General features: G+C 45.1%; 2 protein-coding genes across 4 annotated transcripts in view; one reads left to right on the top strand and one right to left on the bottom strand.

The window, feature by feature from the left end:
- LSM3 (LSM3 homolog, U6 small nuclear RNA and mRNA degradation associated) overlaps positions 1-359 on the bottom strand; it is a 3,243-nt gene extending 2,884 nt beyond the window's left edge. The window contains exon 1 of the mRNA XM_026088040.1: positions 241-359. Within this exon, the coding sequence (XP_025943825.1) occupies positions 241-261 (21 nt within the window). The 5' untranslated portion in view covers positions 262-359. The remainder of the gene's footprint in view (positions 1-240) is intronic.
- Positions 360-434: 75 nt separating this feature from the next.
- Positions 435-14,612, top strand: XPC (XPC complex subunit, DNA damage recognition and repair factor). Of its 3 annotated transcripts, none has more exons than XM_026087984.1 (16): positions 435-537; positions 1,882-2,092; positions 2,965-3,089; positions 3,934-4,057; positions 5,012-5,096; positions 5,610-5,767; positions 5,972-6,092; positions 7,160-7,249; positions 8,040-8,975; positions 10,555-10,715; positions 11,043-11,124; positions 11,582-11,716; positions 12,225-12,394; positions 12,711-12,804; positions 13,318-13,407; positions 14,078-14,612. In XM_026087984.1, exons 1-16 carry the CDS (start codon positions 435-437, stop codon positions 14,288-14,290), a joined length of 2,898 nt encoding a protein of 965 aa, XP_025943769.1. In that variant the 3' UTR covers positions 14,291-14,612. The 3 variants fall into 3 exon arrangements, with proteins under 3 accessions (XP_025943769.1, XP_025943770.1, XP_025943771.1); XM_026087985.1 differs by having other exon boundaries at positions 435-530; positions 1,881-2,092; XM_026087986.1 differs by lacking the exons at positions 13,318-13,407; positions 14,078-14,612 and having other exon boundaries at positions 12,679-12,798.
- The last annotated feature ends 660 nt before the right edge of the window (positions 14,613-15,272 follow it).

Genomic DNA, 15,272 nt, shown 5'->3' on the forward strand with positions numbered 1-15,272 from the left:
ATGCCGGCGCCCCCCGGCCGGGGGCTCCGTCCCCGCCGGGGCCGGCGGCCACGGAAAGCGGCGCCCCGCGCCGGGAAGGGAAGGGAGAAGAGGGGAGRGGAGGGGGCGCCTGGGCAATAGCGGCAGGAAGGGCCCCGCCGCCGCAGCGCTCGGAGGCCGGGAGCCAGGGCCGGGCCGGGCCGCGCCGCGGCGGGGAAGGTCTCCACGCTGCCTCCCGCCCCGCGGGAAGGAGCCGCTCACCTGGTCCACCTCGTCCGCCATCTTTCAAACCGCCTCCCGCGCCCTCCCGCGAGACTTTATGGCCCGGCCCCTTCCCCTTGCGGCGGGGGAGGCGGCGGTGGCCCCGGCCGCACCGAGCGGGGACGCGGCGGGAGGGATCAGCCCGCCCGCTGCCGCCGGAGCCCCTCGGCGCTCGCCTCCGTCGCGGCGGCGGCATGGCCAAGAAGCGCAAAGCCTCGCCGCGGCCGGCGGCCGCCAGCAAGAGGCGCCGCGGGGGGCGGGGGGCGCCGCGGGGCGAGGCGGAGGCGGAGGCGGAGGGTGAGTGCGGGCGGCCATGGCGGCCGCGGCTGGGCGCGGCGGCGTCTCCGCGAAGCGCTGAAATCCCGCCGACGCCTCGGGCCCCTCCGTGTCCTGGGGGCCGGGGCGGCCCGAGCGAGCGCCCCGTCCCGTCCCGTCCCGTCCCGCCCCACAGGCTGGGTTTGATTTCAATAAAGGCAGGAGGGCTGCGCCGAGGGGACTTCGGCCGCTCCGGGAGGCGAGGGGTGGCGCCAGGTGCAGAAAGCTGCGAGCTCCGCGCCCGTTGCCCTGGGCGCCGCCGCCAGGCCGCGGCCCGCCGGGGCCCTGCAGGGGGAAGCGGCCCGGCGCAGCGGGGCCTGCCGGGGCCGGGGGCTTCCGCGCCGCTCCTGGGCTGGGCGGTGAGGGGGGTCCCGGCGCGGTGCTTGGTGGCAGAGCGGGAGGCTCAAGGTGGGCTGCTGCTCGCCGGATCTCCGCGGCCGCCTCTGTTACCCGAACGTGCTGGATTTCAGCTCCCTCTTAACACAGCCCGGGAGTTCAGCAGCCTCTGACGCTGGGGAGGGTCGTGAAAGAGACTAGAAGCTCTCACAGTCTAACCTCGTGTTTGCTCTGTCCCTGCCATTCGTTTGCGTACCCAGCGCGATACTGCGTTATCCTGGGCTTATCCCACATCCTCACTCCATTTGGGATATTTCCCTCTGGATTTTCCAGGGGTGAAAAGATCATTTGGTGACTTTCCTGAGCTGAATAAACTGTTCTCCACAGTCCAAAAGGGTAGGACCGAAATACATAAAGCAGGGATTTAAATCAATGCATCAGCTGTCCAGCGGGGCCCACATGTTATCTGGAAGATGTTAAGGGCTTCACACACTGATAAAGGCTAGAAATCAGGAAGCAAGCGACCTGTTAAAGGTCTGGCTGACCTTAGCTGTGATTCTTCTGTGAAAACACACCATGCTGTAGCGTCACCCTGTGACCCTGGAAGGTCATAGTCAGTGGTCAATGTCCCAGGAGATGCCTTAAATAAAGTTCTTCCGAATAGCTTTACAAAATAATAGTTGTCTGAAGAAAATAATTGCTTGTGAGTGGTAAGTAGGATGCTTGTTTTTCAACTACTCTCATTGGTAAGACTATAGGAATCTTTGCATATTTTTGCCCACTACATTACTATGATTATTTTTTTTCAACTGTTGTTGTTCAGTTATTCCCTATTTACTATGCAAATGCTCAAATGATATTCTTTATGAGTATTCACTTTCTTCTGTAGCTGGTAGATAAAATTCTCATCTAATGAATGATATGAAGGTATTACTCCTGACTGCGGTGTAGATGAAATTTCATCCTTTGGCATATCTTCTTTTCTTCTAGCCAGTGCAGATGATTTTGAAGAGAAAAAGCCTAGTACGAGAAGGAACAACTCAAAAGTTCCAGCTAGAAAGAAGGAAGAAGACTGTGATACTGGAGTTTGCAGCTCAGCAAATAAGCCTTCAAAACAAAAAGGGGTAAAATTGCTAATAAAGGAAGAAAATAACAAAACTACTAAAAGTAAAGGGAATCATAGCAAAGAGGCCAAGTGCAGGTAAGTTCACTTATAGTTCATTATTAGAGCCTATATGAACTCTTTACTCATGATTATATGTTTTTGTTTAGGGCCCAGTGCTGCAAATATGCATGGGTAGCTTAATTTAGGCAGAGCTGGTCTTGGGGAAGAGAGTCTGGAGGGGAAGCAGATATCTGAGCCTTTTCAAATTCAATAGTTTAAACCTATTTTTTTTTCATTTGTTATTCTAGTTTTTTATGGGGTAGGGAGGTTTTATGGAATCCAGCATGTACAGAAATGTTGCTGTGAGACTTGAGTTTACAATTATCTGCAGCATCCTTTAAACATATCACTCCCCTGTGTTTTTAGGAATCCAAATATAAGAGCAATGTGATGTTCCCATGGAGGTTGCCGTAGCAAAATGAATTAATAAGAAGACAGGAAACTGATTGGTTGGTCTCATTTCACTGGCCAAACGGAGCCTTGGGTATTAGTGTAGTGAAACAGAAACAGTTTTAATTTCAGTACACTTTGATCAGTAAGAAAAAATGATTCATTGAACCAGTTCTCCAAGAACTCATTTGCACAAGCTGTTCAAAGGATGGGACCTTTTGTAAGTTCAGGCATCTTCCTTCTTAGAAAACCTCGCAGGACCAGGACCTAAGTTTGCACTGGAAAAAAAGTTCCCCCAGTGAGCCCATGGTTGTTTACAGCTCAGATGCTTTGCTTTACAGAGAAGGCATCTGTGGTTTAATTGCCAAATATTCAAAACCTTTGCATCTGTTGTTACTGTTACAGAGGTCGTGCTTCATTTATTTCCCTATTTTTAATGTTTCCCTTTCTCTGTTTTTTTTTAAATAAACAAGCACCTACACTTCCCAATGCTAAAGCCATTTTGATAATTTCAATAGTGACTCACTGAAGCCCCCTCAGAGGGAAATAAATTTGAAGAGAGAATCTCCTGTTAAAAAAGAGAYGGATGAAGACAATGCTGACGATGATGATGAAAGTGAAGATGAATGGGAGGATGTGGAAGGTAACAACCTTTTATTGCATGTTCATTCATTTTAAGGAGCAAATATTCTTGTACGCAATGGGTTTGGGTTTTTTTTTGTAATTTGGTTATTGAGCCATTTCTCATTTGGATTCAGGTAGGTGAGTTCTGTATCCTTAGAGGATGTTCCATGTGCGTATCCATATCTTTTAAAGCTGATATCTCACAATAATGTTAAGAATTGTTCCAAAGTAGAAGAAAACAAAACAACTGACCTAATGCAGTGCCTTGCATCTGACAACCGGTTGGCTTATGTTAAAATGCTGCAACTGTTCACAGCACTTTTTCAGCTGTTTGGGTTATCTAGTACTGAGAGAAGCTAAGAATGAAACAGTTTGAAGATTCAAAACTGTGATTTCCTAGCAAGGGAGAATGGAGATGCAACCAACTGATCTGTTTGGCCAGGTGTCCATCAACAGATTGTGATGAGAACCATGAAAATCACAATCTTTATATTTTGCTGCTATAGATTTATGCCTTCTAAAGGGAACAGCTGTCAGTTTCTTCTTTTCTCCTCCACAAGCACCCTTCAAGTCTGCTTCATTTACTGGCCTTTTTCCTGTTTGAGTTTGTGACAGAGTGACTTGCCATTAGACTTTGCTGATCTGGTTCCTAAACAGTAGGGTGACTAGCATCCCACAGCTACCTGAAATAGCTGAGCCGACACTGCGCTGTAGAAGATGCAGGAACTGGTAATCACTGGGGCATTCTGTTTGTAGGCTGAGTTTGAGCAGATGAGCAGGAGTGGGTTGGTTCTTATCCCATTGGCAGCCCTCCCTAGAATATCCATTCCATGTGGATTAATTATAATATTTTATTTTTCCAGAACTCCAGGAACCTGTTGCGGATAAGTTAGAAGAAGTTGCTGTTGTTCCGACAGCGGTGCTGCCAAGCAAACCAGTTGAGATAGAGATTGAAACCCCAGAGCAGGCAAAGAAAAGAGAGAGAAGGTAAGAACGGGGAAGGTGGTGAGAGGCAGTGAAGGGATGTTTGAAAGTTGAAGATATGCCCAGTGTTAACTGTCACTAATTTGCTCTATTCTGGGTAGAAATCCCCAAATTGTGCAGACTGTTGACTTGGAGTGATTTGAGGTAATGAGATGGAGGACAGTTTACATCCACAGAGAACTTTTCCCCTGACATTTTTATCAAAAGTCTTCAATGAAAGTTGGTGTGAATGGAGGCTTTTCAGCTTCTTTGAAAATCAGGCCCATAACTTCATTGTGCTTTAGTGTCCCCATCTCCAAACCAGGGATAGTAATAGGTGTCTTAATGGAGAGCTGTGGGTAAATGGTGTTGTTTTACTGTAAATATCTAACAGCTAAGGTGGAAGCCTCTGTGTGCCCGTACCTGAGCGGTGAATAGAGGGAGTCAAATGAATGTCATCAGCATCTGTTAGCATTCTTCCCATGGCAGCTGGAAGCCTGGCAGTGTCTCATGCAGTTACAAGGTGGGCACTGTCCCAGACCAGCTTTTTATTGCAAAGCATCAAGAATATCTATTGCCTCCAAGTCAAAAGATTTCATCAATGAAAAGAAAATTGTTTATCCAGGAAACTGGATGTAAGGGTAGCAGTAAAAACAGACGATTCAGAAAGTGAATAATAAGTTTAGTATGGAGCTGTCTAAAGCTGTCTGGTAGGAAACTATAGGTACATAAAGTTAGGTGGAATTTAGGCAATTTGAATGTATCTGAGCTCTCGGTAGTCAGTTACATGGAGTTTATATTTTATTAGTCATATGCATCCTGTGTGCCTATTCACATAGCCATTAACTAAACTTTTGCTAAGTGGGCACAGAATATTCTCTGGGTCAGATTCTCTTTGTGAGCTGATACAGTTCAGGAATCTAGAAAGGCAGGTCCATAGGAAACCACAACATCCATTTCTTTTGTAAACTTATGCAGAGAAAAAAGAAAAGCCGAGTTTGAGGTGTATCTTCGGAGAATGATGAAACGTTTCAACAAGGAGGTTCGTGAGGACACGCATAAGGTATTGGTCACAGAAAAACCCGGCAGAGAGAAGATTGAGCATAAAGATCTCTGAACTGATGTGTAATGAAGAAGAAACTAATTCTGATCAAAATAATTTTGGGCCATAGTTAAAAGTGGAAAAAATAAAAAGGCTGTAGTCCAGACAAATGCTCGTAGGACTTTTCTTAAACTGTAAGTGGGAAACATCAGTGACTGCATTAGTAGACTTCTAAAGCAAAACAGATGTGAGCAGGTGTGTATTTCTCCACTGAGCATGTATTTGCTCATTTCTGTTGAGGTTAAACTGTCAGTCAAACGTAGATCAGGAGACACTGATAGGGACTTAAAGGCTTTACTGTCTTATGGTGATCTGAAGACAGCCCTGTGTCCACCCTGTATACTCTTGGGAGGCTTCATTGTTGCGTATCTGCGTTAAAGGAGTAGTAAAGCCCTCCATGTCTTTACCATGGACAATAGTTCCAGCAAAGCAAATGTCCTGTGAACTCACTGTAGAAACTTTTGTTTCTCTCAGGTTCATCTTCTGTGTTTATTAGCAAACGGTTTCTATAGGAACAGAATCTGTAGCCAGCCAGATCTTCTTGCTATTGGTCTATCCATCATCCCCACCCACTTCACAAAAGTGCCTGCAGGCCGAGTGGACCTTCTCTACCTCTCCAACTTGGTGAAATGGTAAAACTCTCTCTCCTAATCCTGCTATCCTGTGGAATAGAGCCACGGTTAAGGGAGAGGGGTGAACATAATTATCGACTTTCAGTGATTTCTCTGATTTTAAATACAAGGATGAGAAACTATCCTTTTAGTGAAGGAAAGGAGCTACGAAGTTCAAGAATACATTTAGGATACTAGAAAATAAGTAGATGTCTCATTTTTCAGGTTTGTTGGAACCTTCACTGTCAATGATGAGCTTTCTATTGAAAAAGGAGAGCCCCTTCAGTCTACCTTGGGGAGGCGCTTTGCCATCTATGCTGCACGAGATGATGAAGAGTTGGTTCATGTAAGTGACTGGGAAGTGCAGGGTTGGCTGCTGAATTTGGATGCCAGATCATTGCTGTAGAGCTGCCAGGTCGTACACCAGGTGGTGTTTGAAGGATGGATTTGGAGAAAACAACTTGGTAATTTAGGTGATTGCCTGGCTTTTTATTTCTCTTGTATTTTTACCTGGTGTCCTTCTGTGATTAAATTTTTCAATTTGAGCTGTGTCTAACTGGAGCCATTAGTTCTGATAGTGTCCCTGCATGCTCCATGTTCTGCTGTGGATGGCCTTATGCATAGTGTATAAAGTAGCTTATTCCTGAGTATGGTTTGGCTTCTTTTTATTGGGTTAGCAGTGTAGATTGAACAAAACCAGCTTGATAGGTTTCTCCTGAAATACTAATTTGAGTGAGGAATGTCGCAGCTTCTCTCTCACAAAATGGGAAGTCATAGCTGTGGTGGGTTTGCGACCTCACAGTCGCAAGAGACACCACTTGCTGGGATGGGAGGAAAGAACATAACAAGCTCTGCTTAGGCATTTATTAACAGCACCTTCTGTTGAGTCCCATGCAGAAAGGCAAGTTGCCAGGTCACAGCTGTTAGTCACTCAGCTGTGACTACTGACACTCTCTGAATGGCTGGTGTTTTTGCTGGCTTCAGCTAATGCTATGTGACTGGCCTTGGCCACCTTTTGGAGGGAGGATTCAGTCTTTTTATTTCAGTTTGCCTCCAGAATGAGAGATTGATAGGAAAGATAGGATTTGGGCAACTTAATGTGTCTGCTCCAGCAGGACAGATCACTGAGCCTCCTCAGGCATCGGCTCTTCATCTGTGAGACAGAGATAACAGCAGTCCCCCTCTCACTGTAATGCCATAAATAAGAGCCAGAGAAGGCTGTGCAGCACTTAGATACTAAAGCAATTTGGCTAGCTACATGTCTGTGTCAGTGTACAGAGCTGGGTAAAAGGTAGGAATGAAAATTATGTGTGACAGAACCCAGATCATAAAATAGTTTTAAGACCTTTTTTCATATATCTTAAAAAAAAAAAAAAAAAAGAGGCTAAAGGTCTTTTATTTTTTCTTTTGCAGATATTTTTAATTATTCTCCGAGCATTACAGCTGCTGTGCCGTCTTGTGCTGTCTCTTCAGCCTATTCCTCTCAAGGAGACAAGAGCAAAGGTTAGTTTTCATTGAGTGGGTGGAATAGGGAATATGTCACTGTGGGTCAGAGAAAAGGAGTGGAAAAACTTTCTGGCTGTTGAAGCTCAAAGGGAATCACTTGTTACATGAAACCAGGGTGATGACAGTGTTTTGTCTGTAGTGCAGAAGACACAAACCCTTAATTTTTAGGTTTCTCTGTTTAAAAAAACCCCTCATTTTGTGGCTTAAGTAAAGACTTCTCATGCTTCAATAGTTTTAAATTTCTTTAAAACTTTGACAGCAAAACACTTGCCGCTTGAGTAATACTTCTGCATTTATTTTATGCCATTTTAATGAGTTAAAGTAAGTTTAAGCTTTGCCACATGTGGTCACAGTATTGATTTTAATTAAAAAATATTTAAATGTTTAGAAGAATTAATTTTGAAAAGTCTTATTTTTTACAAGAAAGTGTAGAAGTGCCATTAACTTATTTTTCAAGAATCCGTTTTATCCGTTTCATCTTCCTTCTGCAATGGCTGCCATGAAGTCTAAATAACAAGCTGACTAACTTCAAAGTCAGCTAGTTTGCAGATGTAGCTGCTGCTCACTTTGCTGCCTTTACTGAAGCTGGGAAAACTGAACTCAGATGTTGGAAGTGGCCAGACATCTCTCTTCTACCATTTACCTGAAGCTTTAGAGTCCCTGAGATCTGCAGACTGTCTGTGCTGGCCAACCTTTGGTCTGCATGCACCTCATGTAGTTAATCGAAGCCAGTTTTCCTAACATATGCTTAGCCATGGTAAAAGTGACCTAGTCTCTTTCTTTGCAGGGGAAAGGCTCATCCAAGAGGCAGTCTCTCAGCAGTACCTCTGAGGGGCAGGAGAGCTCTGCCACAACACCCAAAGCTGTGGCAAAAAAAGGCTTCTGCAGAAAAGCCAAGCAGGATGAGAAATCCTCAGGAAGTGAAGAAGACAACAGAGAGCCAAAGAAATCAAACACTGCTCAGAAGAAAAGGCCGTGCAAGTCAAAGCTGACTACAAAAAGCCAGGAGCAGAGGGAACCTAGTAATGAGGACTGCAGTTTAGGGGAAAAAGATATGCCAGTCAGGCCCAAAAATGATCGCCGGAGACGAGTGGCCTCCAAAGTGTGTTACAAAGAAGAGAGYGGAAGTGATGAGGGCAGTGTTTCTGACTTTAAGGCTTCAGAAGARGAGAGCAGTCTGTCTGATGAGGATTTTGAAACTGTACCTAAAAAGCAGAGGAAGTCTTTGGGCTCCCGGAAGTCAAAGGTAACRGCTGATAAAAGCCTGAAAACTAAGACTTCAGAATTGAGGCTRTCCAAAAGTTCACATGAAGCTGAGCCTAGACCAGCAAAAAGTACAGCTACTGCCTTGCCTAAGGCACAGAGAAAGAGAAACAAAATCCTTTCTAGCGATGAGGATGATGGAGAGCAGGAGCTGAGGAAAGTGACGGACACAGACCAGTGGCTGGAGGTTTTCCTTGAACGGGAGGACAAGTGGGTGTGTGTAGACTGTGTTCATGGCAATGTTGGCCAACCCCAGCTGTGCTTCAAGTATGCCACAAAGCCGCTTTCCTACATTGTGGGGGTTGACAACGATGGGAGTGTCAAGGATGTGACACAAAGATACGACCCAGTGTGGATGACTGCCACAAGGAAGAGCCGTGTGGACTCTGAGTGGTGGGAAAACACGCTGCAGCCATATAAAACTCCCTTTGTGGAAAGAGACAGGAAGGAGGAAAGGGAGGTAAGTGACACTTGGTTATTTAGACCAAGAGACAAATAAGGTTAAATAACCTTATTTATTCCCAAGAGTCCAATCCTTGGGTCCTCATTCAGGCAAAAATCATTAGGAAACATTTCATGAGTAAGGAAGTTTGTTTTTGAGCTTGAACTACTGAGTGTGTGCATGTTTTTTTAAGGGATTGTACAATGATAGATTCAAATAATATCAAATGGAAGCTGTTTAGAGAAATCTGGACAGCAAAAATACAGAACAGTCTATATCAGAAACCTGATAATGTGGTTTCTGTATAGCTCAGCGTTGCGCTTCTTGGGGAGGGTCTTTTAAAATACATGGATCTGGGTACACAGAATCACAGAATAGTTGAGGTTGGAAGGGACCTCTGGAGATCATCTAGTCCCTGCTCAAGCAGGGTCACCTAGAGCATATTGCACAGGATTGCATCCAGGCAGGTTTTGAATATCTCCAGAGAAGGAGACTCCACAACCTCTCTGGGCAACCTGTTCCAGTGCTCTGTCACCCTCACAGTAAAGTAGTTTTTCCTCATATTCAAACGGAACTTCCTGTGTTTCAGTTTGTGCCCGTTGCCTCGCGTCCTGTCGCTGGGCGCCACTGAAAAGAGTCTGGCTCCATCCTCTTGACACCCTCCCTTAAGATATTTGTATACATTGATAAGATCCCCTCTCAGTCTCCTTTTCTCCAGGCTGAACAGGCCCGGCTCTCTCAGTCTTTCCTCATAGGGGAGATGCTCCCGTCCCCTAATCATCATTGTAGCCCTCCGCTGGACTCTCTCCAGTAGTGCCACATCCCTCTTGTACTGGGGAGCCCAGAACTGGACACAGTGCTCCAGATGTGGCCTCACCAGGGCTGAGTAGAGGGGGAGGATCACCTCCCTCCACCTGCTGGCAGCACTCTGCCTAATGCACCCCAGGATACCATTGGCCTTCTTGGCCACAAGGGCACATTGCTGCCTCATGCTTAACTTGGTGTCCACCAGCACTCCCAGGTCCTTCTCCACAGAGCTGCTTTCCAGCAGGTCAACCCCCAACCTGTCTTGGTGCATGGGGTTATTCCTCCCTAGGTGCAGGACCCTGCACTTGCCTTTGTTGAACTTCATGAGGTTCCTTTTCACCCAACTCTCCAGCATGTCCAGGTCTCTCTGAATGGCAGCACAGCCCTCCCAGGTGTCAGCCACTCCTCCCAGTTTTGTATCATCAGCAAACTTGCTGAGGGTGCACTCTGTGCCTTCATCCAGGTCATTGATGAAGAAGTTGAACAGTACTGGACCCAATATTGACCCCTGGGGGACACGGCTAGCTACAGGCCTCCAACTAGACTCTGCCACTGATCACAACCCTCTGAGCTCTGCCATTCAGCCAGTTCTCAATCCACATCATTGTCCACTCATCTAGCCCATACAGATTTAAGTACCTAATTGCAACAAGAATGCTTCAGGCCCTTGGCGCACCTCTTTTAAGTTTCTAATTTTTTTTCTTTGATTCAGACTATAATCTTTCTTATTTTCTTAAAAGGCTAGTGCAAGAGAGTTGTGAAATCACTCTTCTTTGCATAATTCCTACAGTTTCAGGTTAAGCTTCAAGACCAGCCTCTGCCAACAGCAATTGGAGAGTACAAAAATCACCCCCTTTATGCACTCAAGAGGCACCTCTTGAAATATGAGGCCATCTATCCTGAGTCAGCTGCTATCTTGGGGTACTGCAGGGGAGAGGCTGTCTACTCCAGGTGAGTGGTGCACATTTTGTCATGTGTGCCTGTGATCTTTATAACAAGCAGTTAAGGGCATTGTGAATATGAGCCAGCATTTATAACGTGTGCATGTGTCTTTGCAGTCGGGGCAAAATAGATCAGGGATTTTAAGAGCTAGTTTGCTTGAAGACTACCATGGTAGCAGTGGTAGGTTCCAGGCCACATGCATAGGCAGGAGGAGGCATGCAGCTGCTCAGACAGCATTTACATACCACTTAGATGTAGCTTTCTTACCATACCGACATGTGGATAGCAGTTTGGGAGTCCCTAATGAAAATGGTTGCTTCCTTCTGGCCTCTTTAGAGATTGTGTACACACACTGCACTCCAAGGACACTTGGCTGAAGCAGGCTCGAGTGGTGAGGCTTGGAGAAGTGCCCTACAAGGTAAGAGGGTTTGGGTCCCTCCTGTGCAATATGTCCTCTAAGACTTGAGCTTGATTCTGTTGTGGTTTTTGTCTTCCTTCCATTGGCAGAAGTACATTTCTCACTCTGTAGTATGGCTTGTGGTAGCCTCTGGCTGCACGGTGGATCTTTACACCTGCTGTGCCTATGGTCCACATGATGCCCAGCCACCTGCTCTTCCTACCCCAGGGGTATCTAGCAGAACTGTACCCTTTTGATCTAGTTCAAAGGCATCCTGGGACTTTATATAAACTGGAGGATCTGGCTCCCTGTTGCATACAGGTGCCATGGGTTATTACATATAAGCAATAGAGACTGAAGTTAGGAAATGGACATTTCTTCTCTCCCAGAGCCTTCTCCTTTGATGTCCCAGGAAAGTCTGGAATCACTGGCAGTTTGTTTCTGTGGTGTTACAAGTTTGGCCATTGTATTTACACAGATGGTGAAGGGATTTTCCAATCAGGCAAGGAAGGCGCGTCTTGCAGAGCCTGCAAACCGGGACAAAGAGGACCTGGCACTGTTTGGTCTCTGGCAGACAGAAGAGTTCCAGCCACCTGTGGCAGTGGATGGAAAGGTAGTCAGGAAGGCAGCGGGCTGGGGATAAAGGAGATGTTTTGTATGGACCTGTGGGCTTTATTTTTCCAGAAGTTGTTGCATGTTTTAGGGGTGAGACCAGTCAATAGCATCTGGATCCAGACTTAGGGTTCTGGGGTAACTGTGCCCAAGAAGGGATGGTCAAAACTTCAGTTAAGCCTTCCTGTCCTGAGTACACATAAAGATGGGTGCCATCAGTGCAGGCTGCTGACTGTCTAATTTAGTTCATTTAATTTGCCTGCCCCATGTTTGTTTTGCTAATTCTCTACATCACAGCCTTAGTAACAAAGCCTGGACAGTGAGCATGAACCAGGATATCTATGGAGCTAAAATCTAGGTTTGTGTCTTGTCATACGAATATTATAGAGTACTCCTGTGCAATGTAGCAGATCAGAAACAAAGGAAAATCTCTGAATTGCAGCAGGGTTTTTCACCTATTTCTGGAGGGCAGGAGGTGTCACCATTTCTTTTTAATTATGCAATATCAGGTTCCCCGGAATGAATACGGAAACGTCTATCTCTTCCTGCCATCCATGTTACCGATCGGCTGTGTACAGATTAGACTCCCCAACCTCAACAGAGTGGCGCGGAAGCTGGACATTGACTGTGCTCAAGCCATCAGTGGATTTGATTTTCATGGAGGCTACTCACACCCAGTGTACGTGAAGCTGCTTTGCTGCAGCTGAAGGATTTTGATGTCCTGCCAAAGTTGCATTAAGCAGGATACGTCCTGCTCTTTTGTACTAGCAGTGGCAGTGGAGTCAGTGGCCCTGGCATTCAGTAGTGATTTTATATGCTTTAAGAGTCTGCACTTGTGTGGGAGGATAGGTGATGAATTACACACTTAGAGCCTGTGAGACAGACAACCTGTTCTGTTAATATTCAGCAGCCTTTGGCTAGTCTGGGTCAGCAGGCATTTGCTCCCTCTCTTTTTTCTTCTAGTAGCTGACAGAGGATTGTGTTCTCCTTCCTAGTACTGATGGCTACGTTGTTTGTGAGGAATATAAAGAAGTGCTTATTGCTGCCTGGGAGAACGAACAAGCAGAAATAGAAAAGAAGGAGAAGGAGGTGAGAATTACTTTTGCAGCTTCCTTACTGTTACTTTTATTAGGTCAATTCGATGTAAGCTGGGGACAATCAAACATGGGTTGGCTGTGTAGGTGGTAGACAGAGCTCAGTGACAGTGAGGGGTTAGTTGCATCCCTTAAATGCCCTGTGTTGAGCTTGCTGTCTGCACTGTAGTGGGATCCAATACAAGTGTGTAGCAATACTTGGAATAGCACACACTCTGGAATAGCTTTTCCATGGCTGCTGGGAACCAAAAGTGAGGAATACACATATGAGGATAAATTTGGGGGGATTGTGATCTTCACAGTCAGGGCACATGTTAGACAGGGACAGTAATCCATACGTAAACAGTTAACTGGACAGCAATAGATTTTGAAAGGTAATAGCCCAATAGGATTCTTGGGAGTAATGTGTGGATTTTTCAAATGGCAGTTTTAAATCCTGAAGTACATTGGCCTAAATGCATTGGAACTTATAGCAAAGTTTTCTCTTTTCAATGACACCCCCATACAGAAACGTGAGAAAAGAGCTCTGGGGAACTGGAAATTGCTGACAAAGGGACTTCTCATCCGAGAGAGACTGAAGCAACGCTACCGCATCAAGGTATTCTGCATATCTGCTGTTAGTGACCTCTTTTGCAGGGTGATATTTCTGTGTCAAGAGATTTTTTTTTTTTCTAGTACTTCCAGAGTGTTACATTTCCATTGGTAGAATGCAGGACTTCTGGAATGTAATTACTCAATAATCTTCCTTTCCTGTTGTTAACTTGTGAATAGCAACTAGTAAAAAAACTAGATCAGAGATTCATCTCAGTTATGTCCGTGGAAGTCTTGTTATTGTTTAACAAGAGACTAGTGTTTTCCAAAGCATCACTGTTTTATATTACTGTTCTGTTTTGACATACCCACTTCCCTGATTTCTTCCTCCAAGCCAAGTATGTAGCTAACAGGATCAGAGTAGTCTACCCTTTGTCATGTGTTTTAGTTTGTAATTTTTACCCCATTGTGCAAGGTGAAAAGCATGATCTTTTTAAAGCTGGTTTGTTTTTATTCTTTTGCCACCAAAAATACTTTGCTTGTGTTGAAAGAATGCTTGACATCCAGAAATAAAAACACACTGCTCACACTGCTTTGGATGAGAAATCTAAAGCAGAGCAGTCAACTTGTGTAATGTCTGTAAGTGTCGCTGTGACTGAAGACGAGCCTTTTTAGAAAGGGCCAGTTAAGAGTGACTTCCAGAACTCCTTTTCCATTTTCACACCTGTTTTTTCCAGACTGAGCCATCAGCACCTGAGGCAGAGAAAGGAGCTGGATTCTCTTCTGATGAAGAAGGAGGTCCAAGTTCAGAGACTGCAGTAGGGGATGTGGCTATTTCTTGGCCCCAAAATCGCCAARTAGAGAGGCAGAAGGAAAAGAAGACAACCAAGAAGAGCAAGCGAGAAAAGAAAGGAGAAGCAGCACAGTTGTTTCCCTTTGAGAAGCTGTGATCAGAACAAGCATTTCTTTACTGTTTCCAGATGCAAGGAGGATGCTGTTACAATAGGAGTATGCTTTGCCAGCTAAGGAGTTTTAGCCTTCCTTGTATTTCTGAGCTGTTAGGGACCAACCTTCTAGTTCAGCATCAAGAGTTTCTTTTGCTATCACAGAAAACCATGTTCATCCTTTTATCCTTGGAGTCAAGAGAAGCAGATGTGCAGTTGTATCTTCTGAGAAGATCACTGTCTATGCACAGCTGGGTTTTTTTACTCCCTTTTGTAAGTATCACTCAGCATGCTAATAAATCTGTTTTCTTTGGCATTCCTTTCATTATAACTGTCTCTTCCCATTTTTTTTCCTTTCCATTTTTTCCTGCTTGTCCAGAACTAAAACATGCAACTGCTAGTTAACTATCTGAGGTGAGCTGTCAAATGGGCTAAGCCCTCTTAGATGCTTCCATTCATATCATATCCAAATCAGTGGTGACGYAGAGTTCTAGTCTCACTAATTGCTTCTTTATCACAGAAGGGAAGCACTTTCTGCAAGGTGTGAAGAAACATATGATCAGTGTTTGAAAGATCTGAAAATTTACTTGTTAAAGAATACATACTTTTTGTGAAAACTCAGATTTGGCTTTTCAGCCCAGGATCAGCCCAGGATTCCCCAAAAAGGGGAAGCCCTCTCCCCATTTCAAACATCAGGTTAAACATGGCATCTTAAGTCACTTTAAAAAATATATATGTGTTTTGGTTTGTTTGGTTTGTTTGTAYGTATGGTTTGGTTTTGTATCAATACCAGGTGGTTTTGTTCTGGAGCACAATGTCTAAAACTGGCTGAGTGTCACTGTCAGAAGTGAAATTCACTGAAAACAGAGAACTTCTATAAATGTTATTTAGTATTTAAGCACTTGCAAACTGTTAAGAGAGGAATATTAAATCTACAGAAGCTTTTCCTGCAGTTTTATAATAGAAATACTTACTAATCTGTCTTTTG

The sequence above is a fragment of the Apteryx rowi genome, unplaced genomic scaffold (assembly GCF_003343035.1).
Source record: "Apteryx rowi isolate R43461 unplaced genomic scaffold, aptRow1 scaffold_75, whole genome shotgun sequence".
In the NCBI taxonomy this organism is placed as follows: Eukaryota; Metazoa; Chordata; class Aves; order Apterygiformes; family Apterygidae; genus Apteryx; species Apteryx rowi.